The following is a 27870-nucleotide window of genomic DNA, read 5'->3' as shown; positions in this document are numbered from 1 at the left end:
ACTTCCAATATTTTCTTATTTTCCCCCTCTTGTCACACATAAATTCACATTTCTCTTGCATTGAGAATCGGTCTGCTAATATCTTTCACTACTGCAAGTTGTTAACATATTCCACAAAAACATCTTTTTTTCCCTCCTTTTCTTTCATTTTCACTTTGTTTTTTTTTTCTTTTCATGCTTTAAAGCATTTAAGTAGGTGCAAACCAAAAAGGATTTAGAAAGACAACCCTCAAAAGGCTTGTTTTTTTTCTTTTTCCCTCTTTATAATATTTTTCATATTTTTCACCCACTACTCACACGAGTCTGTGGGTTCTTGAGTAACTCTGCTTGATCACGCGACCTGTTGTGGTTTCAACTTGTACGCGTGCGTTGTGAAGTTCCTATTTTGCTCTCTTTCGCCTTCTAATTTTTTAAACTTCACTTCCTTTGTTTTCTTTTTTGTTTGGTTTCTTCTACCCACTTTTTTGTCGTTTTTGGTAGTTTTTTTATTTTGTTTTCCTTTTGCGACCGGTTGTTGTGTATTATCTCTACCACTTTATAAATACATACACAGGCACAAACGCATATCAAAACTACCAACAAATACCGAAGCGGAGGAAGAGAAACGAAATACGCACCGACAGTGTCGTTTTAATTCTTTTCATTTTTTTAAATTTTGTTTTGTCCTTTCTCACATTTGTGTACCAAAAACTGTGGTTTCATGAACGTGCGTGTTGCTACAGCAGTTCGTATCCTACCAGGAACTGCAATAGCAGACAAGCAATTCATTCTTTCTTCGGTCCACAAAGCCGTTGATGGGCAAACTGTTGTAGTGGACAGTTGTGGCGATGGGTCGCGGCCGATGATTGTACGGGTTGATGAGGTTTATGATGAAGAGGATAATCAAAGCTACTTTTATGAGCAATCCGTTAGGGATTTGGTGTGTTGTGCATTTGATGGGAGTTATTGCACGGTATTGGCGTATGGCGCTGCGGGGAGTGGTAAGACGTATAGTGTGCTTGGACCCAAAGCACAGGAAAATATAATGGAAGAGGCAGGGATTTTCCTACGTGTATTTGAGGATTTATTTAGGTATCAGGAGAAAATGTCCAAGCGAAGGCACATCATGTTTTTCGTAGCAGCACTTGAGCTGGTTGGCGAGCAGGTGTTGGACTTGCTAAAGAGGCGAAGTAAGATTCCTGTGAGTGATGTGTCAAGTGATTATCTTTTGCACAACCTCCGCCACGCTGAAGTCACCTCGATGACCGAGGCCACGAATGTCTTCAATTTGATAAACGATATGCGCCAAGATTTGCCCACCGATGGAATTACACGTGGATCACGCTCTAGCGCTCTTATATTTATTGATATTGTTCAAGTTGCTCACAAACACTTCCCCGACCGTCCTACGCGGGAGAAATTAGTGGAAGTGGGCGGATTCTCTGTTGAACCTAGTGTGCGAGGCATCCTGCATTCGCGTGTGTTATTGGTAGATTTAGTGGGTAGCAACATCGGAAGAACCTCAGGTATTGGAGGAGAGGAAGTAATAGAGAATCTGGGAATGGCTAAATCTTTGCAAACATTGGGTATGTGTGTGCGCTCCTTGTATGTTGGGGACTCGCATATTCCCTTTTGTGATGCCAAACTAACTGAGTTGCTGAAACCCTCGCTTGCTGAAAGTACGTCGCGCGTACTTGTGGTGGCCCATGTTTCTCCGCTTGCTAAGGATGGTGACGAAACGAGAGAAACATTGTGCTTTTGTGATCGGATAAAGGAGTTCAAAGCTGATAAATCCTACAATGTTCCGTCCGCAGGGTTTGGGGAATATGAAACTCAGCCAGTTACTCAGCACAGGGAACTTCTTGCTGATGTGAGAATTGCGGCTGCTGTTGCCTACTATACACCTCAACGCCCTTATTTTACGTCGATGCTAAAAGGTGTGAGCGTGAAAGAGGCACGCGATGCCGCAATCGTTTCTTTGAAAAACGAATTGGATGGCCTGGAAATGAGAAAGGAAACGGAGTACATCAGTAAAGCAAAGGAAAAAATAATGAAGGACCGAGATAAAAGGGTACGTGGTTTCGCATCCAGGATGAATCAAATGATAGAGGAATACGAGGTAATTTCCCAGAAGGTCAAAGAAGAGAAGAAAGTTAGCAAGCACCTTACAAGGGAGTATGAAGCTAAGAGTGAGGAAGCCATAACGGAGGCCAAGAAGGCAAAAAAAAGTCGTTTGAAAGCCCAGGAGAAGGTGGAGAACCTTCGGGAGCAGCTTGGTTTGCCGAAGGTTGATTCGAGTTTGCCTAATCAGGAGAGTTCCCAATCACATAAGTACGATGATGACAAAATGTTTTGTGGTGGGTCGACGGAAGAACTTTCAAATGAGGAAAGGGAAAGGGAAACACTACTTGACAATCTTGTGAATGACTTTCAAACGGCAGCCAAGGACCTCAACGATGTCCACGCGACGTACGCGAAGCGCCTCACCGCCACTCAAAGGCAGAGAGCGCAAGTGCGACGTATAAAAATGCTTTGCTCAGGAATTATATTGGATAGCACCCTAGTGGAGGATATTATTGATTTCATTATCGATCGAGCTGTTGATATCTCCCACAAGGTAATTAAACCATCGCAGCCGTATTCTTGGAAAAATATTGAAGGCCTTAGCACTGTTTTGAGAGGTGGTAACAGACTTTATCCACCGTTGTTCAATTCTATTCCAGATGCTACAAAAGTGGATAGTACAGGAGTATTTCATAGATGTACTTTTCTCAGCTCTGACGAAAGCGATGAGGAGAACTCTCACTATCCAGATGAAACGCGGCGGCCAGTTGAGATGGACAATGATTTGTACGAACATTATTTGGCGATGGGTAATACGCAAAAGAAGGTGAAGGAGGACGGTAGTGCGGGTTCAGAAAAGAAGTCAGCAGCAAAATGGGGAGGGGAGATTTCAGAGACTGCACGAGACGAAGCGAGAAAGCCCGCGAAGGAGAATGCTGAAGATGGGGGTGTTGAGGGAAGTCCGATAGGGTTAAATGCATCAGCAACGGAATCGCTACATCTCGATGGCGACAACGATGGGGAATTTAATCAATCTGATAACAATGTCGAAGAGAGTGAGGAGCCTTTGACGGAATCGGAGAAACAGCGAATGCGGACACGTAGGGACCAGCAATACCTTATGCGTGTGTATGACTCACCTACCTTGGTCGACGATCTCATAAAATTCTTGCGCGGTGGAACGGTAATGCTGAAGCACGGACGCATAGGAAAACCTCATCGTCGCCTGTTCTGGGTATCTATAGATAGGGAGAAGCGAAAGCTTCTATGGGCAGATCCCGATGCAACCGCAAGTCGCTCTAGCTCGTATGTTGACCTTGACAACGTGAGTTACATTCAAATAGGCTGTTTCAGTAAAGTTTTCAAACGGCACTGCTCGACATCGACGGATCCAAGTTTTTACCGTAGTTTTACGGTTGGTTTGAAAGATGGTAGTCGTACGGTTGATATTGTTGCCGACACATTAGCGGATTTTGAGGCTTGGGTGCTTGGCCTGTCTAACTTGGTGAGGGTAGATCCATCGTGGGGCGGGAAGTTGGATGTCTCAGTGGAGGTAAACTACGACCGTCTTAACTGCTTTGAGGTGAGTCTTTGCGAAACAAATTACATATTTCCTACGCAATACCTCATGTTAAAACGACGTGTGACGCAGATTGCGGCCCACACCCTCGAGGTTCTTCAGCAATGTGGAAATGATGTTGCAAAGGCCCAGGAAATTTTGAATGGTATTCATCCCCCAGGAATCAATGACAAGGGTGCTGTGTACCTTACAAAGGGTGAGTTACGCTTTGTTGGTCGCAACGAAATAGACATCATTCGTATCACCAAAATATGGATGTTGTTTCAACAAATGAATCTTGTGTACGATGACAACTTCGTGCCGGCGACGACATTCGGTATCACTCGGCGGAGTTAGTATTCTCTTTTTTCTCCATCATTTATGTCTTCACCTTACACTTCGTTGCTGTTTTGTGTCTTTGACAAACTTATATTATCACCATTATTTTTTCGTTTCTTACTTTTGTTTTGTTTTGCTTTAATTTTTTCCCCCTTTCTTTTCCCTGTACATGTGGTATGCATACGTAACTTTCCTTTGCTTGATGGAGGATTGACGTATGGCAAACCGATACGTGGAGGATGATTAAGAAAAGATATGGGAAGTGTGAGGTTTAATGGAAGTGCCCTCACGTGGCGGTGGTGAGGGTGGTTGTCGAACTTTTGGATCGTAATTCCCAACGTGAGGAGGAAGCGCAAAGCAATGGAAGGATTGAAAAAAAAATAAAAAAAGAAAGGATATAAAGGAAATAAAGAAAATAAAAGATGAAGATTATATGTGAACATCTGCGAAGGAAAGAAAGCAAGTGAAAAAGAAAAGAAAAGAGACGAAAGGAATTTTTCAACTAGTTGAGCATATGGTGTTTTGTTTTTCTTACTAAAACAAGTAAATGCATATACATACACGTATTTTGTTTGTATATATAAATATATATTTTCACCAACCTTGGTGGGTTTGCGTGGCGAACGCTACGGAAACTGAACATATGGACTTCTGAGTTTCTATATGCTGTCTTCTCTTTGCTTCCTTGCGATTACACTTTTATGTATTTGTGCATTCGCTTCCACCTTTTTTATGTGCTTAACCTCATATATGAAAAATACACTGGAGTGTTTAAACACACACACACACACACACATATATATATATATATATATATCACTATCTATCTCTCAAGCAGGAAGGAAAGGATGCAGTGATAACTCCAAAAAGGTATAGGAGGAATAACGGTTTGGATGAGCGGCAGCACAACCGTAATAAACGATAAAAACGTGTGTTTAACAGGAGGGAAACCATGAGCACACATTTATGTGATTACATTGTGCAGTGGTAAGTTTCTGCAATGATTGAAGTTAGAACACGGTAAATTCTTTCGTGTGCTGTTGTTGTTCCTTGCCTCAGTTTTGCGGTTGCGGGTGCTACTATTTAGGATACAATTGAAAGAGAGTGTGTACTGTAAGTGGCGCCTCCTTTATAGTCGATACAACGTTAGACTGAAGGAATTCACATGCTCCCCTTTGTTTGACTGTCATTGAGCTCTTCAGTTTCTGTCCGCCTTGTTAGTGTGCCTTTTCATTATGTGATCTCCTCTTTCTCTTACTGATTTCATGAAGAATAACCTTCACAGCGGCTGGAAATTGCAAGGTTTACAAACTGCAACTTAACTATTAAGGTGACGACCAACAGAAAGGGCTTAATCGAGGAAGGCTATTCTTCAAGCAAACAACAACTGGCTGTAGCAATAATGAGAGGGCCTGTTACTATATTACTACAGATTTTATTGATTGTTGTAATTATATTTTCTTCACTACCTGTGGATGCATGGGCGGCGTTTGGGCACATGGTTGTTGCTGAAATTGCTAAACGTAATTTAGATGCAGACGTGCTGGAGAAGGTGAAGCAGTACACGCAACATCTCTCTGAGAGCGGTCCGTTCCCCAAAATCCCTGATTTTGTCCAAAGCGCGTGTTGGCCCGATGACCTGAAAAGCTATGACCTAGGGGTCATGAACGGTTGGCATTATACAGCAAATGTATACAATCGTGATGGTTTCGAGTTGAAAGAGCCACTGCAACAAAAATCTAACATAGTAAGTGTAATAGACAGTCTCTCCGCGACATTAAGCTATCATGAAACCCCTTTGTACGTACGCTCCTTTGCGCTTGCCCACCTCATCCATCATTACGGTGACATTCATCAACCCTTGCACACCACTTCGCAAGTATCTTCTGAATACAAAACAGGAGACCTTGGAGGTAACTTAGTGCATGTGCGGGTGAGGAACACCACTACAAAACTGCATTCATTCTGGGATGATATTTGCCGTCCTAGTATTTCCATGAAGCGCCCTCTGGAGGAAAAGCACTACGCAAAGGTAAGGAGTTTTGCCGACCGTTTAGTGGAGACGTACGATGTCTTCTGGGAGCACAGGAGGCAAACTAACGCAACTATTATGTCCATGGAAGGTTTTGAACTCGCAAAGGAGATTGCTTATGCTGGTGTTGTTAATGGCAGTCAATTGAGCGCCCAATACGTGGATAGATGCGTGGAAACTGCAGAGAAGCGTATGACTCTAGCAGGTTACCGATTGGCGACTCATTTGAACAACATACTCGGTAGCAAACCAGCAGCTCCCGCTGTTCCACCGGCTGAGGGTGGTGTGTGTAGTACGGCGACGTATGGAGCAATTTTGATACTAGGAGTTCTATTTTGTTTTCATTTTTAATTTATCTCTGACTATTAGATTGTTACTTATTTACTTGTTCCTCTTTCTTCCCCTCTCGTTATGGGCGCTAAAATCTTTTTGTTACTTAACGAAAATCCTGTGGAAGGCTTCGTTCAATTATAATGAATTCACGATTTCTTTATGTGGATCTAAAGGTCGTTGTTATTCCCATTTGTTTTTAGCGGGCATTTATCTATAACGCGTATGTGCACAGTTATTTGTTGTATTTCACGTTTTGTCCCGTCGTTCTCATGGTCGGATGCCTTTCGCGCTATGACGGATCCCATATTCCACAAGGTAGAAACGACACTGGGTTGCCTAGTGGTGGTGCCGCAACTGAGAGGGTGATTGGCGCAACGGTATTAAACAGAGGTAAAAACTGCCTTTTTTGTGTGTATTGCGGATTGTAACGTAATTCTCAGGTGATATTTTTTTGAGAAAATGAGAACGGGGATGCAGCAACGTTTGTGGAATATTTGTGTGCTTGGTTGTACCTTTCGTTCCCTCTCAGATGTACACTTATCTCGGCATGAAACTTGTTATTACTTTTTCTCTTTTTTCATATACCCTGCAATATCCCCCGCAAAATGATTTACCTCTCCGACATATTGACACTTTTTTGTGTGTTACAATTGGTGTATCGGTTTTTAAACCCGCAATGTTGGCTATATTTTGTTCGTTCCGTTTAATACATATATATATATTGGTATATGGATACCTCTTAAGCGTATGTTTAACCATACTATTACCCTCTTGTTTTTAACTTGTTATAAATATATTTTTAATGTTTTTTTTTTAAAATGAAAGTGAGGTAGCGTTAGCAAATCACACGACTAGGCTGCGTGGGATCGTTATACATCGCCACATTTAGTGCTTCTGCTCGTTAGACGCTGTGAGATTTATATATTTTTCGGTCGTGTTTCCACCTGTTGTCACTGTTTCATCAGTTTATTCCTTTTTGCACCTTCTCTCTCCCTTCCCGTATCTTCTTATCTTTATTTGGGAGATATCGAGTAACACATTACATGGAAGGGGAACTTGCCTTCGTGAAGAGTGAACATGTGCTGGACAATATAACAGGTAAAGAGTTGAATGCTTTCAAATTGCAGGAGCACTCTGGTGACAAAGTTTATGTCCCACCAAATTCTAATGGTAATTTTGATCTTAAGGTGGGCCAACAGTACACAAATATCGGAAAAGACACATCCGAGTCACAAAAAACTGAAGGGGGGAAGACGGTTCTCCTCCACAGCCCGACCTCACTGACACCCACCAAAAAACTTTCGTCTGTTGGCGACATTGCCGTTAGCGCGGCGAGTGTGCTCGATGTTGACGGGAAGGATCTGTTTTTGAGCCCAAAAGAGGCAAAAAACGTTATTGATGACGCTGAAGGAAGTGTCATTTTCTCACAGAAGGGGCACGATACCCCCTCCATTTGTGGTGCCGCTGAAGGTGTTCGATTGCAAGACGGTGCCAGGGACATGTTGTTCTTTTCTCCACTTCTTCAGCCGCTGGAAGCCGGTGGGAAGAATTTTCAAGATCCCGTTCATGAGTATGTTCACCTTCCCAACGTCGCAATTCGCATTATAGATACAGTTGAGTTTCAACGCCTCCGCACGGTGAAGCAGCTTGGTACCGTATGCTTCCTCTATCCTGCCGCTACGCACACGCGATTCGAGCATTCCATAGGGGTTGCGCATCTCGCATCAGAGATGCTTAAACACATTGCATCATGTCAACCTGAGCTTGGAATAACCAGAGCAGATGTTTTAAGTGTTGTTATTGCTGGTCTCTGCCACGACCTCGGACACGGACCCTTTAGCCACTCCTTTGAAGTTGCTGTTAATCGCATTCGCTCGAAAACTGGTGCTCGAAAACTGTGGCGACATGAGCATATGTCGGTTTTACTGTTGCGCCGCATTTTAAAGAAGATAGAGATTAGAAAATACGGTTTGAATGAAGACGATGTGAGATTTATTGAGCTATGTATTACTGGTCTTCACCCTTCGAAGCGCTGGCCGGAGAACATTGGCAGACCGGAGAAAAAAAGATTCCTGCTGGAGATTGTCTCAAATAAACGCAACGGCATGGATGTGGACAAACTTGATTACTTTCACCGTGACTCGATTGCTTGCTATGGTCGGGCAGCCGTTGATGTGCAAATTCGTCGACTGCTGAAGTCGTGCAAGGTACTTTGTTGTGAGGAGCAGCACCAAATATGTTTTGAGGAAAAGATGGCCCTTAGTCTCGGGGATATATTTAGTGTACGGGCAAAATTGCACAAACACGCATACCAGCACCGCGTAACCCTGGCCATTGAGCAAATGATGATCGATGCACTGTACGAGGCTGAGCCTTTCTTCCTCGTACCTGGAAAAAATGGCAGAAAGCTACGCTTGTCTGAGTGTGTGGATGATGAAGAAGCATTTTGCAAACTTGGTGACTGGATTTTGGAGGGCATTACTGTCTCCGACGATCCTCGACTAGCGAAGTCTCAGTCACTTATCCGGAGGATAATGGAACGCGATTTGTACTCGGTTGTGGGAATCAAAACGTTCATCTCATACAATGTTGAGCTAGGTGAAGATGACATCAGAAATTATATGATTCAACATTGTAAGATGCTGGGTAGGTACAGCGAAAAGCTCGATTCCAACCTATTGGTTAACTTCATCAACATTACTTATGACAAAACAGACAAGTCAGGTATCCCCAATGACCCTATTGCTCATATGGCGTTTTACAGCCCGAAGAATGTAGGCGCTGGTGCCTTCCGGCTTCCAAAGGAGCGCAAAAGTCATATTTTCTCCCCAATATCATACGGTGAGAAGTCAGTTATTGTTTTCGTAAAAGAAAAGGTTTTTGTCGACGTTATTCGTGACGCCTTCGGCGTATGGGTCAGTGCGCACGCAAATCTACTGGTCGTTGCTGTTCCAGCGCACAATGGGAGGACAGAAGAGAGCCCTACAGGTTCTGCACAATCCTCGCGCTCTCAGTGTCTTAGTGGTCGAGCAGACAACCAAGACAGCAGCAGTAATAACAATGACACCGTTACCATATTGACTGCCCCCAGAGCGTATGTTGAGGGGTTTACGGGATTTTCAAGTTCCCAAACGAATGGAATCCCTTCGTACTGTCAGAGCGAGTCAGAGTCTACTCAAGCCAGTCAGTGCAGCGCAAGCGGTTTAAAATTGTCAGAAGGAAATTTAGCGGGAAATAAACGCAGCCGCTAAACTACGTGAAGAAACATTAGCAAAAGCAAAAAGATTGTGATTGGAAGCAAAGTGGTATGGAGGGGGGTAATGTTTCATAACGACTGCCTTTATGTGTATATATATATATATATCTAAAGATATACAAGTGTCCCTATCTTTATTTTTTTATTGACTGTGCGTTGCTTTCCCTTTTCTTTGACTTCTGTCTCAATTCGTTAGAATTTCGTTTACGGCAGTGTTTGATATCCGATCTTCTTATATAATTTTTTGAAAAATTTTTATCGTTATAGCAAAATTTGTGCGCATGTACGTTGTAGCAACGTTTTTTTCCCTCTTCCTTGTCTTGCTTGTGGTAGCAGTAACTGAACAGAAACTGAGAAAACGAAATTATATAGAGAAATGAACAGATAGACAAAAACGACCGTTAAAACAGAGAAAAAGAAAGGGAGTCAAGGAAATACGGAGCGCATGGTGTCAGGCACAAATAGCGAAAGTATTGAAGGAGATAGAGAAATCATAGAAACGTAAGAGACACGGTAAAAACATTTTTACCTTGTGCCTCACATGCCATACATTTGTTTCTTTTTAGGTCGCACAAAGTGCGGTCGTACCTCTGTTTAGAAACACTTGGACGATAGAAAAAAGAAAGCAGAAGGAATATTTTGCCTGAGTATACCTCTGTTTTTTTTTTTTCTTACTCTAATATGACTTAAGTTCAATATACCCATTTTTGAAACTTTTTCTCTTTCGTTTACTTTTTTCTTTTTATTATGAAGTGGGAGGTTTTGAAAATCACTTAGTTAGCTACAACAAGTTGCTTCGTTTTATGATGTTGTGCACATGGTCTCGCCACCAGCTTTATTTCACGTGATATATGAGAATGACGAACTTGTAGTTGTCAACAAGCCAAATGATGTGCCAATGGACGGTGTAGGTTGTGAATTAACGGTGGAACGGTGGGCACTGGCATATCGATCAAGGCGAAATGATGGCGACAAAGTGGACAGTGAACGCTTCAATGAGGAAGTTATGAAGGATGCCTCCCAACTCCCCGATTTTGTTACAGAGAAACCAAAGGGTAAGAAAAAAATGGTTAAATTCGTTCATCAGTTGGACTACGCTACAAGTGGTGTCCTCTGCATTGCGTTCTCGAAAGAAATGGCCGCCCGACTTGCTCATTGCTTTGAGATGAGGACGGCAAAGAAAGCGTACGTTGCAGTTCTCCACGGTAGTGTTTCACCCTTATCAAGTACAATTCCCAATTCAACATCATTTCTTTCGAGAAATGCGACTCAAGGTGGTTTTCGCTTAATTTCAATTAAAGAAGTGTCGAGTTGTCAATTCATTTTGGACTGTGTGCGGATTGCCACCGGTCAAACCGAGCCAAATAACGTCGTATCGGAAGAGAAGATTATTGAAATTAATCTCCCAGTCGGTTACGATGATGACGACCCTGATAGGTTCCGCATGGCTGTGAATGGACGTGACGCAAAGGAGAGCTTAACATACATGTATGTCCTTCAAAATGGGTATCTGCCTTGCCCGTCTAAAAACTGTCAAGTTTCTGTAACAAAAGTTATTCTCATACCGCAGACGGGCCGGAGGCACCAACTCCGCCTTCATTGTAATGCACTTGGGTTCCCGATAGTCGGTGACGTAACATACGGCATATCTTCATTTCCTTCCACTGTACTACACCAGAATGAGGCATTAATGGAGGGAAGGAACACGAAAGATGTTGAAGTACCGATAAGAGCAAGTGATTGGTCTCGCATGATGCTTCACGCTTGGCGTCTCTCTTTTCCTTTGAATGTAGAGCCGATTGGTGACGGGAGACAGAGGAGTTTACTGAAGAGGCAACGCCGACGTGAGACACTTGGATTGGATGATGCACACAGTAGTTGGGAAGACGCTGTATGGACGCACTTCCAAACGGAAGACCCTTTTGCGTTAATAATAGAAGACAAACCCTAGTGATTGAACTAATATTTTGCCTTTTTTTTCTTCGTGCGTATTTTCGTTTTGTGGTTGTTGGCATTGTTCTCTCTACATTCCCTTTCAGTAGTTTCTGTCTCACCACTATACTTTCTTCATCGTTCAAATACTCAAAGACGAATAAAAAGAGAAAACTAATGCTGAGTTCTCCTAACTACCATTTTTTCTCTTTTTTGCATTATTATTCTTTCTTTTTTGTAAAAAAAAATATATAAAATGGATGCGTGTGTATAAGAATATATATATTTGAGAAGTGATTTGTAGTATGCTGCATGAAATTTACGCTCCACGGGATGTCGCAAGTATAGCTTGGAGCCGGCGGAAGCTAAGTGATTTTCAAAAACTAGTAAATAAAATACGAGAGGGGTTTGTGCCACCAGGTCCAATACTACTTTACGGACCATCAGGTTGTGGTAAACTTTCGTCTGTGTTAGCCATTTTTCAGCAGCCACAGCCGCAAACTCCTGGGGGTGGTGGCTCCTCTTCGCGTTGCTCTTTTTCACGTGCTCGAGTGTTGCATTCATGTGACGCTTCACCATGGGAATATCACCAATTTCTGATGGGTGTTCTGTCTGAGCACGGTGGCGCTAACAATAACGTAGTGGTCGATTCAGATAAGTCGGTTACTGCTAAAGCTCTTCAACGGGGTGAAGGTTCGGACGGCTTTTGTGCGGCGGTACCACATGTGGTAAAGTTCTACGGAGAAGCACCAACTTCACTTTTGCATTCGGTAACGCTTCGTTTTCTTAATTACTACAACGCATACAGACACGAAACTTCCCTATGTGGTAACTCCGTCGGCGCAGTGAAAGATGGGAACTTGCTCACTTTACGTCGACATATATTGGTTTTAATATTCACCACCCATGACACACACAATGAAAAGGTGGCACTGGGGAAATTGCTGCCTTCAAGTATTCTTAATCACCCTTGTTTGCACATGTTCTATTGTCCACCTGTGACGGAGCGAAGTTTAATTACTTGCATTAAACGGGTATTCAATACGGAGCAACTTCAGAGACGGAAACAAGGGGAAACCCCTCCTCCTCCTCTAAATGATGAGGAAATTAAATTATTGGCCGAGCAATGTCATGGCGACATCCGCCACGCTCTGCTTCAAACTCAATGGCTTTTGTTGAACACAAATGATCATATAGCGGGTGAAGAGCAGAAGGTACAGAAGGCACCGCAGAAGCGGCGGAGGTCACCACGTGTTGGTGCTCAGGCATTGAGGAGTATGGAAGATCTCCTGGCTGATGATTTTGAAGAAAGCAATACGTCTGGAAGCATGGTAAAACCGCCCAGCACAGCTAAAGGAGACAATATGAATGGTGATAATGAGAACTCGAATAGCTCAAAGTCATTGTCGCAAGAAAATGAAGGTCTTTCAGTATCTAGAGATGATTATCTTGATGTCTCCCATGCTGCAGCACGCGTACTCACACAAAAGTACACAATGGAGTCAGTGGTGCAGCTACTCAACGTGGAACCAGACAAATTACTCGGGTATCTCACAAACAACATGCTCCCTTACTTCCTTCCTGAACATATGGAGCCATGCGCACTAACCGCTGCCGCCGCGAGTTATTCCGATGCTCTACGTGTCTCAGCTGTTAATTATAGGTTTATTCGCAGCAACCATGGACTATTCACCACTTCGCTCACTGGTGACAATGAAAACGAAGGAACAGGACCTACAGATATCAGATTGATATCCCTTCTACTCTTCGGCAAAGCTTATACTGTCTACCACAAAAATGTTTACGTTCCAAGTGTGTTTGGTGGGAAGCGGGCGCCCCCTCATCTCGCCTTTGCGTATCCACGGTTGAGGGAGTTGCAATTTGCTCGTGGTCGATATAAATTTCGTAACGATGAATTGGAAATGAATGAACATGACTCTGAGCGAGATGGGGAGAAAAAGTTTGCCCTATTTTCGAGTGAGGAGGAATGGCGTCGTGACTTTTTGCACCGCTTAGAGTTGCAGTTGTCTAATGGCGAAAATCAGATAGGACCTGTGGTTGATGTATTAAGGGAGACGCTTCCGCCACTTCTTGATAGGTGCAACTCACTGGATTCGCTTATTCTTGAGTATGCACCATATGCGAGGCGGATTGTGCTCAATCACTCATCGTCCCCCTCGGAATCACCTATCCGTACTTGTAACGCAAATGTCAGCAGCCCTTCGAGATGCATTGGTGGTACTACGCCACCTCCGGAATTGAAGAGCGCAGGGGCGCTTTCACGTCCAAAGCGGACGTTATTTATGGTTGGACAGAAAACTACGACAGTAGGCCATGAACAGCCCAAACGCCGGTGCTCGAACCTGAGATATCGTGCATTGTGTGTCGGACTCCAAAAAACGCCGCCAATCAGGGAAGAGTTTTTTTACTTACCCACCGAAGAAGAGGAATGTGATGATGATGCACCAGAGTGTTTTTCAGGGCAGACTACTGTGCGACCCAGCGGTGGTTCTTCATGGTTGCCCGAAGGAGAGGTAATTGAGGAGTTTAGCGATTAAAATTTGTATCCGGGTTTGGGGTTCTATCGGCATTTGCAGCAGCGAATGGCACACGTATGTGTTACGTCCAATTTTTGTCTATTGTATTTGTGCAAGTGTGTTGTGAACGCACTGACATGGCCGATTCACTACCGAGTGCCTTTTGTTTCTGACATCGAGTTTTTGTAATTGTGCGGAGTTGAATTATGAATGACGCCCTACTTCGGTTGTTTTTCATATCGTTTGAGTGTCACACCTACGTTGCGCGCTAACTTGTTCATTACATCATCATTTTTTTTATACGTCTGGCACAGTGTACATGTCCACTTAACTTTTGGTCCACATTATGATGCATGTCTCAACACTTTTTTTTATACCTTTGCGTTCTCAACGTACTCATTTCTCCCTATTTTTCATCCCCCCCCCGCAGAGTTCCGGCTTCGCAGGACACTACACTGGACGCAACTGCGATTCATATCTTAGGTGTGTTCCTGAAAGTGTACCAACCGGAGAGTCCCTTTCGTTAACTAACTGAACACCTCCTCCCTTTTCCGAGGGTTGTAGAAGTTGGAAACTTCCGCTGCACAAGGGTTTCGACGATGGACACTTACGCAGCGTTGCTAAGTTTCAACTTTATGGCCTCGTGGCGGACGGGCAACACAGTGATCGATACAATGATCGCGATCATTATTCCGTTCTTGACGGAGAAATTTTCTCGTTTTCTTACTGTTGACTGGCCGAACTTTATCAGGTGGGTTATTCATTTCTTCAGTGCAGGTCGTGAGGAGGCGCGGATTCAACACGGCCTGACTGATGAATATATGCACGCAGTAGATCTGACTGAGGGTGCTGTTTTACAGGAAGCTGTGGAGCAGTACGTTAGCGAACAGTTGAAGCCAGTGTATAAGAAAGGAGAATTTCTGTTTACCTATGTTGGGGTTCGTGACACGGCAAGTCGGTCAGATAATTTGGCCAAAGTACTACGCCAAGACTTCAAACTTATCTCCCGTCCCTTGAAGGAAAAAACAGATCTTGGTAACGGTATAACGTTAGAAATACGGGAGGGTGAAGATGTTGCAAGCGACGACAGAGGGGATGGAACATCGAATGATAGACATAAAGGCCTTTCCGGTGAAGTAAGTGAGGGAACCGTATCACGCAAAGCAATTATGCGAGAACTTGTCCTAACAGCTGATGGGAAGTTAGGAAACGGGAAAGACAAAGTTATGGAACTTGTGCACAACGCCTACGATCTGTACGTTAAAAGGAGGGACGACACAGTTAATACTCAACGCTACCTCTACCAAGTTGTTCAGAGTGGAGACGAGAAATCGGCCTCCCAGCCAGGGTTAATGAGGGTTAAGCGATATCCCTTGTATGATGTGAAATCGTTCAAGTCACTGTTCTTCCCCAATAAGCAAAAACTCATTGACCTTGTTGATCAATTTGAATGTAAAACCGGTAAATTCGCGGTACCGGGATTTCCTCACAAATTAACACTTCTTCTGCATGGTCCACCTGGAACCGGCAAAACAAGCCTCGTAAAAGCGATTGCTCAGCACACCGGACGGCATATTATGGCTGTTCCCTTATCACAAGTGCGAACGAATCAGGAACTTATCGCCTACATGAATGATCAGCAGTTCGAAATTGTCAACAGTCGAGGGAGTGTTACAAAGATATCTCTTCGCGCAGAGAGGGTCATCTATTTATTGGAAGATGCTGATGCCACTTCCGATATCATATTAGCAGCGAAGAAAAATGACAATGCAGCCACTAGGGCGCTGAGCGACGCTGTCAAACCATTTAAGAATATCGATTCTATTAGTATTAAAGGAGTGTTGGATGCCTTCGGTGGCATACTTTCCGCACCGAGGAGAATCATTATAATGACGACGAATCATATTGATCGACTTCATAGCTCACTAGTAAGACCGGGGTTTGTTACCATGCAACTATACCTGGGAGAGTTCACGGAAGAATATGCTTTGCAAATGGCAAGACATTATTATGGTTGTGACCCCACAAGTGAAGAGCAGCTGCAATGTCTTGAGCGCGTTTTGCGCGAAGCGGGTGAGAAGGGAATTCGTTTTAGTCCTTCAGAGATGGAGCAACTCTGTGCCGAGTACGATACCCTTCAAGAGCTCGTGGAGGCATGCGCAAAAGGAAGTAGGCGATCTGTCTTCTAGTAATCTCTCTTTTTGTTTTACTTGACCTTTGAAAGCGTCATGTGTGAAAGAAAAAGAAAAAAAAAGAGCAGCGAGTGGGAGGAAAGAGAGTGCGTAGATGCACCAATTTTGTTCCGATTGTGCACTGGTGGTGCTGTGGTTATTTTTGATTTGTCTTTTTCGGCGTTGGGGGTAGGGAAATACCGCCAACTTTCCGCATTTCTGAGTTGTAGAGGAAGTAACTTGCAACTTTTCGCTTTATTTATCAACTGTGATGGGGAGTAATATTATATTTTATTTTACGTGAGCTTTTACAGTTGCAGGCTTTCGGGAAATCCGCTCGCTTTCCCCCCCCCCCTTCATCTGTATTCGTTGCTGTTTTGGAAACCTCCACAAACACTGTGCACAATCTTAAGGAACATACCTCTGCATAGGTGTAGGTAATTCAGCACATCGCCACAACCACCGTTTGTTTGTTCATTTTTACCTGTTTTGCCGTATATTTAAAGGTCCTTACCACAAAGAAAGGAAATCATTAAGTGTGATCAGTACTGGTGATCGGGTTTCATGGAAAAAGAAAAAAAAACAGTGAATATTCTACTGCTAGTTACGGGCAGCATTGCAGCCGTAAAGGTGGGTTTACTTTTGGACCAACTTGTTGATGAGGCGTGCAGTGTTCGCATTGCTGCAACCAAATCTGCTTTTCACTTCATCACACGGGCTCAGCACTCCAGAAAGGGTATACAACTTAATCGGATTCTGACGGATGAGGATGAATGGAAGGAGTGGCAGGGGATGAATGATGCAGTGATGCATATTGAGCTTCGTAGATGGGCAGACATTGTCGTCATAGCCCCTCTTGACGCTAATACATTAGCGAAATTGGCTGTTGGTATGTGTGATAATCTCGTTACATGTGTTATGCGAGCGTGGGAGGTACGCAAGAAACCTGTGGTGTTGTGTCCAGCTATGAATACCGCCATGTGGACGCATCCTGTCACCGCTCAACAGTTGCGTACGTTATGTGATTGGTACGGTGGTGATCCCTCTCAGTTACATATTGACGTCGAAGAAGCTAATGAGGAGGGGTTTAAAGCAGTGCTACCCAACACCTTAGAAACCTCTCTGTTCCAAATCGTTGGCCCGGTGAAGAAGCGACTGGCGTGTGGTGACGTTGGTATTGGTGGAATGGCTCCTGTGGAAGAAGTGGCACGGGCAATAAAACACACAGCAAGCCTCATTAGAGCTGCGCGCGCCACACCAGCAACCACTCTCGAAAATGAAACGAATAAGAACGGTAAGGGCGCGGATGAACCGCAATAAAAATAATGGTATAGGACCGAGGAAAGTAAGGTGGTCGGCACAACAACTCATGCGCAGTCACAGAAGCGCTATTAATTCCATGAAACGTTGATTAAATTTTTTTTTTTCGCTGCCATTGTTCTTGTTTATTTTTATGTTGAAGTATATGATGGTGCAGCGAATACGTCTTTTAAATCTATCGCACGCTATCCACATCACTTCTACATTTCCTTTTTTGTTTGCTGTGTGCATTTGTGTTTGTTATTTTTACTAGTGAAACCCGCAGGTGGTCGCGTTAGTTGCTTCGCTTACAATGACAACTTCCTGAAATCGTGTCTTCTTGGTTCACACTCCATTAATCAAATGCGTGCCTCGTTATGAGTGGGAATGATGTTCCTTGTTTACAAATGAATGCGATATCCTTTTCTTTTGTGTTCATGTCGGAACTGCTTCTTCGTATATAGGTACTGAGTTTCTTCGGTACCGTTTACACCACACTTATTGGATATTTTCACTGTTGTTATCAATGCTGTCGATGTTTTTTTTTTTCTCTCTGCTGAAGTTTGCTCTTATAACCACACATCTGGAAAAGAAAAAGAGCGAGCAACCAGTGTGCAAGGTGTAAGTTTTTCTTTGTTTTTCTGTATTTGGACTAAGAAGTCACTTTGTATGGTATAGTATGGATGGCAAGGAAGATGGTTTAAACAACCGAAACTCAAATACGGATACTTCTAAGGATTTTCAGATAGTGGAGTTGCGTGCCATTGAAAAGGAACTTTTGGTACTGAGGGCACGAAGTGAAGCTTGGGAGTCAACCGTAGCGGAGGTATTGGAATGGATCTCAGGTGCCTTAAGGGGAGATCCCCTCCATCTTCAACTCATAGAACTTCTCCTCGAAGAGCTCGACGGAAACGGAGGAATCGAGAGGGTCCTCACTGAGGAGAAATTTTGTAAATTCTGCGGCTCACCTCTTTTTAAAATGCATGATAAGTTGCCATATTCATCATCGAGGTCTGCTTTTAGTGGAAGAGAAGCAAGTGTCTACGTTACCGGAAGCAACGCAGATTTTGAACAGAAATATTCACACGTTTACACAACTTCCTTTACATCGTCCTCGTTACCAGAGGGCAAACCCAAATGGTCAGGAAGGGCAGATTCACCGGAATTCAAAAATCCGTTTTATAACCAGTGCAGGTGCTCGAGCAGTCCTCCACAAGGTAGACCAGAAGATTCATATGGGCAAACGTATGCCCAGAACCGTCGCCACGGAAGTTACTGGAACTCAGCGGAAAGGCAAAGCAGTTGCGTATATAGCAGCAACAGGGGTAGCCAATCTGGTAGCTGTTATATGAATTTTCCAGGCTATCACAATGTCTGGGGAGCACCTACTGATAACAGTACGGCTTACGAGGCTTGTTCAACTTCGGAAACGTGGAGAAATTACCCAAATGAATCTCGTTTTCACGTATTTGATAGTGGAAGCGACGAACAGCGTCCCATAGATTATTTGTACATCCGTGCATCTGGAAGAATAATCCCTGTTGACCCAAGCGACCGCTGGCCCTTTTGTTAGGGTACGGTTTTGAGAGTTTTTCATTTGTATTGTTTTCATGTACTTTATCTTTTGTTTACGGTTTCTCGTGTCCTCGTGCAATGACGGGCTCAAAAGCCTTTTATTGCATTGGTTACGCAAAAAAAAAAATAATAATAATAAGTTCTTGGCGAAAACTATACTTTGGAGGATAACACGTGGAGAAAAAAAAAAGGAATATATATGGTGCGATGGGGAGAGAGCTGGGTACCTTAAATGGCGCAGTTAACTACAATTGTTACCAGTGCACTGTTTGTACTCCTTTTTAGTTCTTTTCCTTCACACATGCCAAGGTTTGTGTGATGTCATTTTTTTCGAATGCCTCATTGCAAGCCTTTCATATCGGACTGACGTTTGAAATACTTTTATTTTGTACCAAATTGATTTTCTTTTCGCTTGTATATTCCTCTTCTTCTGATTCTTGCTAATATTTGTAGGTACATCACGTGAATAACAGTTTTTGATTTATGCTGTTCCATGTTGTCGTTTTTTTCCCCCTCGTCGAATCACTTAGCAACCTTTTTCATACCTATTCGTGTATTTGTGGGTGGGTTGGTGGATACGTGCTTCCTGTTCATTATTACTACGTATGCAAGGATTGATCGTTGTTACTACCGTTTCCCATCTCTTTATTGCGATATCACACGAACGAGAAATCTCGTTTTCCAATTTTTTCTTCTTTATTGAAATTACTGGAGGGCATCTCTGTGTTACAGCCATGTCTAAGCTTTACAAGGCTCAGACAGAGATGGTGCACACATGGGAGTTTACCGCCTTTATCCGTGCAGTAGGCGAAGCCCGCTCTAAACAAGAGGAAGACGAAATCATACAACGTGACCTCGGTAATCTCCGCAAATCTTTCGAAACCGCACACGTGGAGGACTGGCTACTGAAAGAGTACGTTGTGCGCGTGCTTTACGCTGAAATGCTCGGGCACCCAGCCAAGTTTGCGCACATTCATTGCGTGAACCTTTCAGCAAGCCCTGACTTGCTGGTGAAGCGCACTGGTTACCTTGGAACTTGGCTCACAATTGCACCACAGGAGGATATCATGATTCTCATAGTGTCTAATTTGCTACGCGATATGAATTCAAGTAATTTTCTTCACACTGCTGCAGCATTAACTGCGGCATCGAAAGTAGTGCGGCGCGACCTCATCTGTGCGATCAAACCGGAAGTGGTGAAGTTGCTTGACCACTCAGCACCACTAGTACGGAAAAAGGCTGTGATAGCGCTGCACGCCCTCTATCGTAACACAGCCGATCTTATCGACTACAAAAACTTTTTTCTCAGGGCACTAGGTGATCCTAATCCTGCTGTTGAAGCCGCCGCACTTTCCCCATTGTTAGACATTGTCCAAACAAATCCCGAATTGTGCCGAGACCTGACAGAGACTTTCATAAAGGTTCTCGAAAAAGTCGTTAGCCGCCGGCTGTCAGGGGACTACGAGTACCAACGCGTCCCAGGGCCTTGGTTTCAAATCCAAGTTATGCGGATTCTTGCAGCCCTAGTATGTGACAGCCGTGAACTTGCTGCAAAGTGTGAGTACGTTTTGACTGAGGTTATCACGAGAGCAGACACGGGGTCTACCATTGGATATGCAGTTGCTTGCGAAGCAATTAGCTTGATAACTCGAATTCCGACGATTCCCTCTCTGATCGAACTTTCAGTTGAAACGACCGCAAAGATGTTTGCCACGAGGAATGTGAACTTGCGCTATACTGCTATTCAGGCACTTTCCAACCTCGCGTGTATCAACACTGACTATCTTCGCAGACATCAGGAAGACATTTTGGAATGTTTGGGGGATAGTGACGAGATGATTCGCCGCAAAACGACGTTCCTACTCCTTTCGATGTGCAACGAGGGAAATGTGGATATTATCGTTAAAAAACTGATCAAATATTTGAATAGTCAGATCGATAAGTATGTTCTTCAAGAGCTCACTCAGAGCATCTGTAGAACGGTGGAGCGTTTCAGCATGAGAAGGCTATGGTATATTAGTACGATGAACAGACTGCTTCTTTGCGCAGCCGAGCATGTTCCATATTCCTCAATTCAAGGAATGTTGAAACTCATTGTCGAAGGCGGTGAATCTGGGGACGAAGCGTCGGATGTGGCATTTCGTTTGCGTTGTGTGGAGGATTATTTTGGACTGATTAGTTGCTCACAAAAGAAAATGCCAGATGCTTTGTGTCGTGTGGCCGCGTGGGTTGTTGGTGAGTATGGCTTCCTTGCCACTGCGATAAATCGAAGACTGATGGTTGACGGACTGTGCGATTTGTTTGCTAGAACGGACAGCGGTGATGCACGGGATTGGATAATTATGGCGGTGATGAAAATTGTTGCCAGTGATGGTGTGGTACCAGAGAATGTGAAGGAGCTCATAGAGCGCTTCAAGGATAGTAGGATCGCTACGACACAACAACGCTGTTACGAATTTTCGAGGCTCACGCAAATGTTACCTTTGATGAAACGGTCGCTACCGTTGGATAGGTGTTGTGAAGAGGTCGATATCGAGGAGACATTGAGTTTTCTCAACCCCTTCGTGCAGAAGGCGCTGCTCGGTGGTGCAAAACCTTATGAGAAGCGACCTGTTTGCCGCGAGGTTCGGATGGAGATTCCGCTCTGCATTGAAAAATATGAAACTCCTCAACTGAAAACTTCGGAAGCGAGTTTGACTTGCGAAGTGTGCGACACGGAGGCGAAACCACCGGAACTCGCAATACGCCCCAGCACGAGGCGATGGGGCGCTAAGACCGGTAACGCAGCTGCAATGGTTAACACGGGTTTGGCGCCGGATTCACACATGCGGGAAGTCGGTGGCGGCGAGAGGATAACCTTATCGGCTCAAGTGGCTCGCACGGGTGCGACGTTAGATGAACCTTGCGGAGTCTTTGGGCCACAATGTGACCAGTCCTTACCAGCTACCCCACCGACTTTAGGTACAAAGTGTTCTAAAAACAAAAAATTGCTGGAAGATATTTTTGACGCATCAGTTCAGCTGAAAAAATATCCCCACGTTGCACAGCAGGTGCCAGATTTATTTGAGGCTGTCGAAGTGGAAAACAAAAAGAATCTGGCAGGAGAGAACGGCTCGGCTCTTAGCGTCCACATGGAACACGTAAGGGAAGAAAGAGCGGTGGGTATCACATTGTTTATAGTTGGCAACGTAACGGTGAATGATCTAGTAGTCAACGTACTTCCTCCGTCTAACTGCACTCTCCATGTCACATCACATTCTGTACAATCTGCGAAGCTTACCGGAAGTACTACTATTACTATGGAGACACTGAAGGTGAATCAGTCACTCGAGGTAGTTATGCAGCTTCTTCTTACTGGATTCCCAAATGATATGCATGTGCGGGTAAAGGTAGTTTATCGACGCTCCGAACCCTTTGACATGATTGACGTTGGTAAATCAGAGTCCAAAACTGCGACCATGACGCTGCAAGTCGGTGATTTTCTTCGCCCGGCTTCGTCGATGACTACCGACACGTTCGGCGAGATGTGGCTGAAGTATATCGGGGAATACAAAACAACACTTCACGGCACTGCAGCATTAACACTTGAGTCTATTAGCCAGTTGCTGATGGAGCGGGCCTCCCTACGTGTCGTAGAAATGATTGGAAATGAACTCATAGTTGCGGCTGTGCTGCCTGGAACTGATCAACTACTACTGGGCCACGTTGTCCTTGTGGATCATCATTGCGCCAACGCGACCTTTCGTGCGCAAGATAAAAGGTTAGCGGAGTTTGTAGTCCGCTCATTGGACAGCGCGATACCATTGTCGTAGGAAGTGAAGAAATATAGCGAGTACATAGTGGTAAGGAGGAGTCAAGCAACGAACCTTTTCTTTTTAAATTGTATGTAGCTAACGGCTGGTATGTGTTAACCACCGCTCATAGTTTTTTCCCGTATCTGTCTGTCTGTCTGTCTGTCATGAATTCAAATGTTAGAAAAGTAGGAATATTTTCTCCTGAACCGCATCATACAGATTCCGCCATACTTGTGAGTGTGAAGCAAGAGTTGATGTTGAGTGGCAACACCGAAGGAAAACCTCGATCAAAGGAGAGACAGTTTGATTTCTCCAGTTACCCTTCACGGAAGATTGCTCTGCGGTTAGCTTACCATGGTCACATATATTGCGGGTTAGTGAGACAGGCGGAGACGCCTAACACCGTAGAGGCATATTTAGTTGCTGCGCTGGAACGACTTCGATTTGTGGAGCCTTCAGGACCTAAAGATTTCTCACGTTGTGGTCGAACGGATAAGGGAGTGAGTGCGCTTGGAAATGTAGTGTCATTTACGTCGCGAGCATCCTCTTGGGCGACGGACGAACAGCAACAGCCACCGTTAGATTACTGCGAAAAACTGAATAACGTCCTCCCACCAACCATCCGTATTGTTGGATGGTCATATGTGAACGCTGATTTTGATGCCCGTTTTTCATGCACTGGGCGAACATATCGTTATTACTTTTGTAATCGGGGACTCAATCTGGAAGCGATGCGCAAGGCTGTAGGGTACTTGAAGGGTGTGCATAACTTTCGAAACTTTTGTAAAACGGATGTTGTGAACGTGAATAACTACGAGCGCCATGTTCGTCACGCAGATATTGTAGGTAGTGATATGTTGCCCGATTTGGTATCTTACTTTGAAATCGAAGCAAACTCATTTCTATATAATCAGATACGATGCACTATGGAGGTACTCTTTCTCGTTGGTCGTTGTTTAGAGGAACCTGAAGTGGTGAAGCAACTCTTAGACTGCGGGGACCGAAAACCCGTGTATCCTCTTGCCGACGCAACACCGCTTGTGTTGTGGGAGTGTCACTTTGAAGGTGTACGATGGAACATATCTCAACGCGCGTGTCTCAATGCGGAAAGTGAGTTACTAGACATCGCAACTGCGCTTTTGATACGGTCTACGGTAGCGTTTTCCATGAGATCCCAGTTGTTTGCCTGGTATAGCGAACACACTGACGATAACGGTGAGGCAATTTTCTTTGAAGGGCAGAATCAAGGGATTTGTCCCGGGGATCAGTGGTCTGTTGTTGGTAGCGACTGGACGGATGAACGCACACACAATAGCCTTCGTGTGCGTAAGTCGGATATATTCGCTCTTTCTAAGAAAGTAAAAATGGGTTCGAAGGGGCCCTTAACGAGTAAGCCTTACACTAAGTTGCTTGACAGAGAAACTGAACGTACTTTTGAGGAAGAGGTGGAGCTTCTCAGTGCGAAGAAGCGTGCTAGATTTGAAGTCAACATGGAGAAGAAAAAGTTCCACGAGGAACATCGGTGTGGTAACCCAACTTAAACTACTCCATCGCACTCACTTGTGCGTTCTGTTCAAATCCGTCTTGTACTTTTAAAAAGATGTTAAATCATAGTCCTTTGGGTCACTTTATCGAACTACTAGTGTCCTTTTTTTTCCCACCTACTACTACCTTTTCATCCTTTCTCCTATCATTTATATGAGTACATGTTTCCTCGCCGTTTTCTCTCTTCTCTTTTGCTTTTTGTTTGCGTATGGACTCTCAAAGTGATATTCGTCACCATTGTCCTGCGATGGCCAGCGAGTGCTCCGCTTTACCTGATGCGTCACTTCTGCTGGTGCTGCTGGACGGGCGTCTGCGTTGCGTTTCTCTGAAGGACGGCAGAGAACGTTGGTCTGCTCAGCTCCCTGGTGGTGAGATGTTTAGCTGCGGCGAGTCGGGAATTATTTCTGAAAGGAGGCAAATGCATCCGTCTCCTTCCGATTTTGCAACATGTAAGCAGTGCGAAGTCATGGGGGCGCGATATGGTAACTCCTCTACAACGGATAGGTATGTATCCGTTGTGCAAAACCCATGTGGTGGTTGTAGCGGGTTGTCCCGGCATCCCTTCTGTGCTTCGTTACCGAATAACGAGGTAGATTGCTGTCTCATTTTATCACCACGGGAATCTTCGGACGTCGGCCGTTCCCCGTCATTTGAGTGGTACTTTTCAGGAGGGGTGAGTGGGAAAGGACGTGATAAATTATATTTTCCGGTAGATGTGTTGCTTGAGCATTTTAGTGCCTCTCGCTGTCCAGCACATGGGCTGCGGGATTTGAATCATAGAGAGAGTGTGTACATTGAGTTTGACTTTGATAACGGTGTGGAACTTTTTCATCTCAGTGCTGAGAGGGGACTTTCGGTGCCTCGGCCTCGGAGGCCCCTGAATGATAATGTCAGCTCTGACACCGCTGTTGCAAGTGATGGGAATGATGGTCCTCAGATGCCACTTTGTTCAACTTCCCAAATTCGCATTGCTGTTCAGCGTGCGACGGATTATCGAACCCTTTTCTTTCCACCAGTCCCTCGTTACAGATCAGGCCCGTCAAAAGGAGTAGAAGACAACAGTCGCTCCCTTTTTGTAAAAAAATCAACGGTAATCATAAATATTGTTGGCTGCCTCGAAACGAATTCACTGGAAGGAACAGGATTGGACGACACGCTACGTATTGAACAAACACTCTCCGATAGCGGCGTTCGTGTTCATTGGCTTGCAGTTGGAGACAATAATAATGGCCCACAACCCACAGTGCCCGTTTCACCAGGTATTGTAGAATCTTCTCCTGTTGTTTCCGCATATGTTTTACATCCTCACCGATTGGCTACTGGTAATGCAGTTACTGAAGAGTATTGCGCGGGGGTTACTGATTTTGATGACGGAACTAGTTATGTTATGGCTTGCTGTCAAATTCCTATTTTAAATTCATCTTCGGAGCCATCGAAGCATGTGTTGAGTATCCAGTCGTGCTTTCCTGAGAATTTTCGTCGGAAGCGGCTGCATGGGTTTGTCAATAGACAGTATGGAGTTTTCTTCTCGGAAAGTTTAAATGTGCCATCGAGCAGCTCAAGCAGCACAGTTTCTCCCTCGCCGCTTCCTACAGGCTCTGAGTGTGCATCCAACGATAATGAGAACATCTCTAATAAAGCGATGGGCGACGGCTTTTTTTCGTGTGAGGAATCTGGGGAGGAGGCGAACCACCCATCCCCAAATGAAATGTCGAGCGGTGCGTTAGTGCTTGGGAAGAGTTTGCTGTCTTTCAGTGAAAGTGAAAATGTTGAGGCGAGAACACAAGAAAACTTCATGAGCGGAAAACAATCTTTCTTCGACGAGAACTTTGATGTTTTGATGATTTTGGGCAGTGGTGCCTCCGGTGTGGTGCTTCTCACCCGACACCGTGTTACTGGTGTTTTGTACGCCGTTAAGGTGTTGATTGTGAGAGATAAATTTGCGGAAACTGCTGTGATGCAAGAAGTGCGATTGCATGCTGTACTTCACAATGAGCACATCGTTCGTTATTACACCTGTTGGTCGGAGATGATCACACCAGCGCGGTTGCGCCAACTTGCCAGTGTTGGTCTTTGCAGCAAAAGGGAAGTAAGGCAAACATTTAGGGCTTTGGAAGCCAATTGTGTTAGTTGTGGAAGCAGCCATGAGGGTGCCGGCTGGTTGATACCCAGGCACGAGGGTCAATTAGGTAATTTGCTACTGTTGAAGTCACCTGCGGAGGATTGCGCTGGAGTTTACATGGCAGGAGATGACACGGTCGATGATGGCACAGGCTCTACAGCTGGGTCTCATACGGAACCTTCAGAGGATGGCTCTGACGACACAAGGTCAAACTCGTGTGAATCATCGTCTTCAGAACGAAGTTCATCAATTCTTGAGGGGCGTGTTGTGTTTCTTCAACTAGAGTATTATCGTACAACATTAGCGCAGCGTCTGGGGTCCCGAGGCAGCATAGACCGTTTTGAGAACATAATTATCGCACTACAGTTGTTCGCGGCAGTTCGTTATGTACACAGGTCGGGTTTCCTTCACAGGGATGTAAAACCTCCCAACATATTCATTGATTACCGTGTACAATTTTCAGGAGTAGATGGCCCAGGTGAAGAAGACAACGATGAATATGATTACGACCTGGACGAAAGTGATGGAAACGGTTGGACATGTACCAGTGTAAGAGAAGAAAAAGAAGAAAGGAAAATGTGGACAGAGCCGGTGAATGGTGGTGGAAATGATGATGTATCTGCACCCCACCAAGCTTTCCAATCCGTTTTTGAGTTTCTGCAGTTCTACGCAACCACGCCGCCTTTGTCAACGTACCTAAAGAAGATAAAGTGTGCTCAAAACGAGGAGCAGAAGCGTCGGGCAGTGTATCTCATCGGAAAGTGGACATGCAAACGCTTCCTTCAGGTGCGACTTGGGGATTTCAGTATATCAAAATCCTTTTTGGCTCAACACGTAGAGCTGGCGTCGAACTTTGGTCGTACGGCAATGAATACGACTGGAATTGGCTCATCATTGTATTCTAGTCCTGAGCAACTGGACGGGGAACACTGTACGAGTTCATCTGATGCGTATTCCTGTGGTATTGTGCTTGCAGAGATGTACGTACAGCCTAAAACTGTGTCTGAGAGGCTTCATGTGTTGAAGGCTGTGCGCAACGGCGTTTTTCCAGAGAGCAGTCTTCTCAAAAGGTACCCGGAGCTCTGTGTGGTACAATACCTGACGCTAAAGGATCCGTCGCATCGCATGTCCCTTATGGACGCCAGCCGAGCTCTACGTCGAACGGTTTACCGTATATTGCTCTCCTTTTTTTCTGAGGTGTGAGAATATGTGGAATACCTCCTCTTCGTTTGCCTGTTGGTTATCCACTCTGAGAATAAGTCAAATATTTCCTTTTTGATCTCGCAAACTCCCGAAAGTACGATAATATGTGGGCGAAAGAATCTCATGTTGCT

At 44.5% G+C, this 27870-nt stretch overlaps 10 protein-coding genes and 1 pseudogene across 11 annotated transcripts; all 11 read left to right on the top strand.

Annotated features, from left to right (window-relative positions):
- Window positions 1–700: 700 nt before the first annotated feature.
- On the top strand, window positions 701–3958 carry TEOVI_000679800 (kinesin, putative; the record flags this gene model as incomplete). The annotated part of the gene is made up of 1 exon (XM_067222857.1): window positions 701–3958. One exon carries the CDS (start codon window positions 701–703, stop codon window positions 3956–3958), a length of 3258 nt encoding a protein of 1085 aa, XP_067078958.1.
- A 1384-nt stretch (window positions 3959–5342) lies between these two features.
- On the top strand, window positions 5343–6221 carry TEOVI_000679700:pseudogene (annotated as a pseudogene). Its single transcript has one exon. A coding segment is annotated over exon 1 (879 nt).
- A 1127-nt stretch (window positions 6222–7348) lies between these two features.
- TEOVI_000679600 (dendritic cell-derived IFNG-induced protein) lies at window positions 7349–9556 on the top strand (the record flags this gene model as incomplete). The annotated part of the gene is made up of 1 exon (XM_067222856.1): window positions 7349–9556. The coding sequence occupies one exon, from the start codon at window positions 7349–7351 to the stop codon at window positions 9554–9556; it is 2208 nt and encodes a 735-aa protein (XP_067078957.1).
- An 822-nt stretch (window positions 9557–10378) lies between these two features.
- Window positions 10379–11512, top strand: TEOVI_000679500 (RNA pseudouridylate synthase, putative; the record flags this gene model as incomplete). The annotated part of the gene is made up of 1 exon (XM_067222855.1): window positions 10379–11512. One exon carries the CDS (start codon window positions 10379–10381, stop codon window positions 11510–11512), a length of 1134 nt encoding a protein of 377 aa, XP_067078956.1.
- A 286-nt stretch (window positions 11513–11798) lies between these two features.
- On the top strand, window positions 11799–14051 carry TEOVI_000679400 (uncharacterized protein; the record flags this gene model as incomplete). The annotated part of the gene is made up of 1 exon (XM_067222854.1): window positions 11799–14051. One exon carries the CDS (start codon window positions 11799–11801, stop codon window positions 14049–14051), a length of 2253 nt encoding a protein of 750 aa, XP_067078955.1.
- A 578-nt stretch (window positions 14052–14629) lies between these two features.
- Window positions 14630–16219, top strand: TEOVI_000679300 (ATPase family associated with various cellular activities (AAA), putative; the record flags this gene model as incomplete). Its single annotated transcript, XM_067222853.1, has 1 exon — window positions 14630–16219. One exon carries the CDS (start codon window positions 14630–14632, stop codon window positions 16217–16219), a length of 1590 nt encoding a protein of 529 aa, XP_067078954.1.
- A 546-nt stretch (window positions 16220–16765) lies between these two features.
- Window positions 16766–17521, top strand: TEOVI_000679200 (phosphopantothenoylcysteine decarboxylase, putative; the record flags this gene model as incomplete). The annotated part of the gene is made up of 1 exon (XM_067222852.1): window positions 16766–17521. One exon carries the CDS (start codon window positions 16766–16768, stop codon window positions 17519–17521), a length of 756 nt encoding a protein of 251 aa, XP_067078953.1.
- A 658-nt stretch (window positions 17522–18179) lies between these two features.
- On the top strand, window positions 18180–19073 carry TEOVI_000679100 (uncharacterized protein; the record flags this gene model as incomplete). The annotated part of the gene is made up of 1 exon (XM_067222851.1): window positions 18180–19073. One exon carries the CDS (start codon window positions 18180–18182, stop codon window positions 19071–19073), a length of 894 nt encoding a protein of 297 aa, XP_067078952.1.
- Window positions 19074–19809: 736 nt separating this feature from the next.
- Window positions 19810–22887, top strand: TEOVI_000679000 (epsilon-adaptin, putative; the record flags this gene model as incomplete). The annotated part of the gene is made up of 1 exon (XM_067222850.1): window positions 19810–22887. One exon carries the CDS (start codon window positions 19810–19812, stop codon window positions 22885–22887), a length of 3078 nt encoding a protein of 1025 aa, XP_067078951.1.
- Window positions 22888–23033: 146 nt separating this feature from the next.
- Window positions 23034–24410, top strand: TEOVI_000678900 (pseudouridine synthase A-like protein, putative; the record flags this gene model as incomplete). The annotated part of the gene is made up of 1 exon (XM_067222849.1): window positions 23034–24410. One exon carries the CDS (start codon window positions 23034–23036, stop codon window positions 24408–24410), a length of 1377 nt encoding a protein of 458 aa, XP_067078950.1.
- Window positions 24411–24622: 212 nt separating this feature from the next.
- TEOVI_000678800 (protein kinase, putative) lies at window positions 24623–27739 on the top strand (the record flags this gene model as incomplete). Its single annotated transcript, XM_067222848.1, has 1 exon — window positions 24623–27739. One exon carries the CDS (start codon window positions 24623–24625, stop codon window positions 27737–27739), a length of 3117 nt encoding a protein of 1038 aa, XP_067078949.1.
- Between the last annotated feature and the right edge of the window lie 131 nt (window positions 27740–27870).

This window comes from Trypanosoma equiperdum (assembly GCF_001457755.1).
Source record: "Trypanosoma equiperdum strain OVI genome assembly, contig: ctg_1711, whole genome shotgun sequence".
NCBI classification, from domain to species: Eukaryota; Euglenozoa; class Kinetoplastea; order Trypanosomatida; family Trypanosomatidae; genus Trypanosoma; species Trypanosoma equiperdum.
Note: the sequence above shows the minus strand (reverse complement) of the source record. Positions and strands in the feature narration are given on the sequence as shown.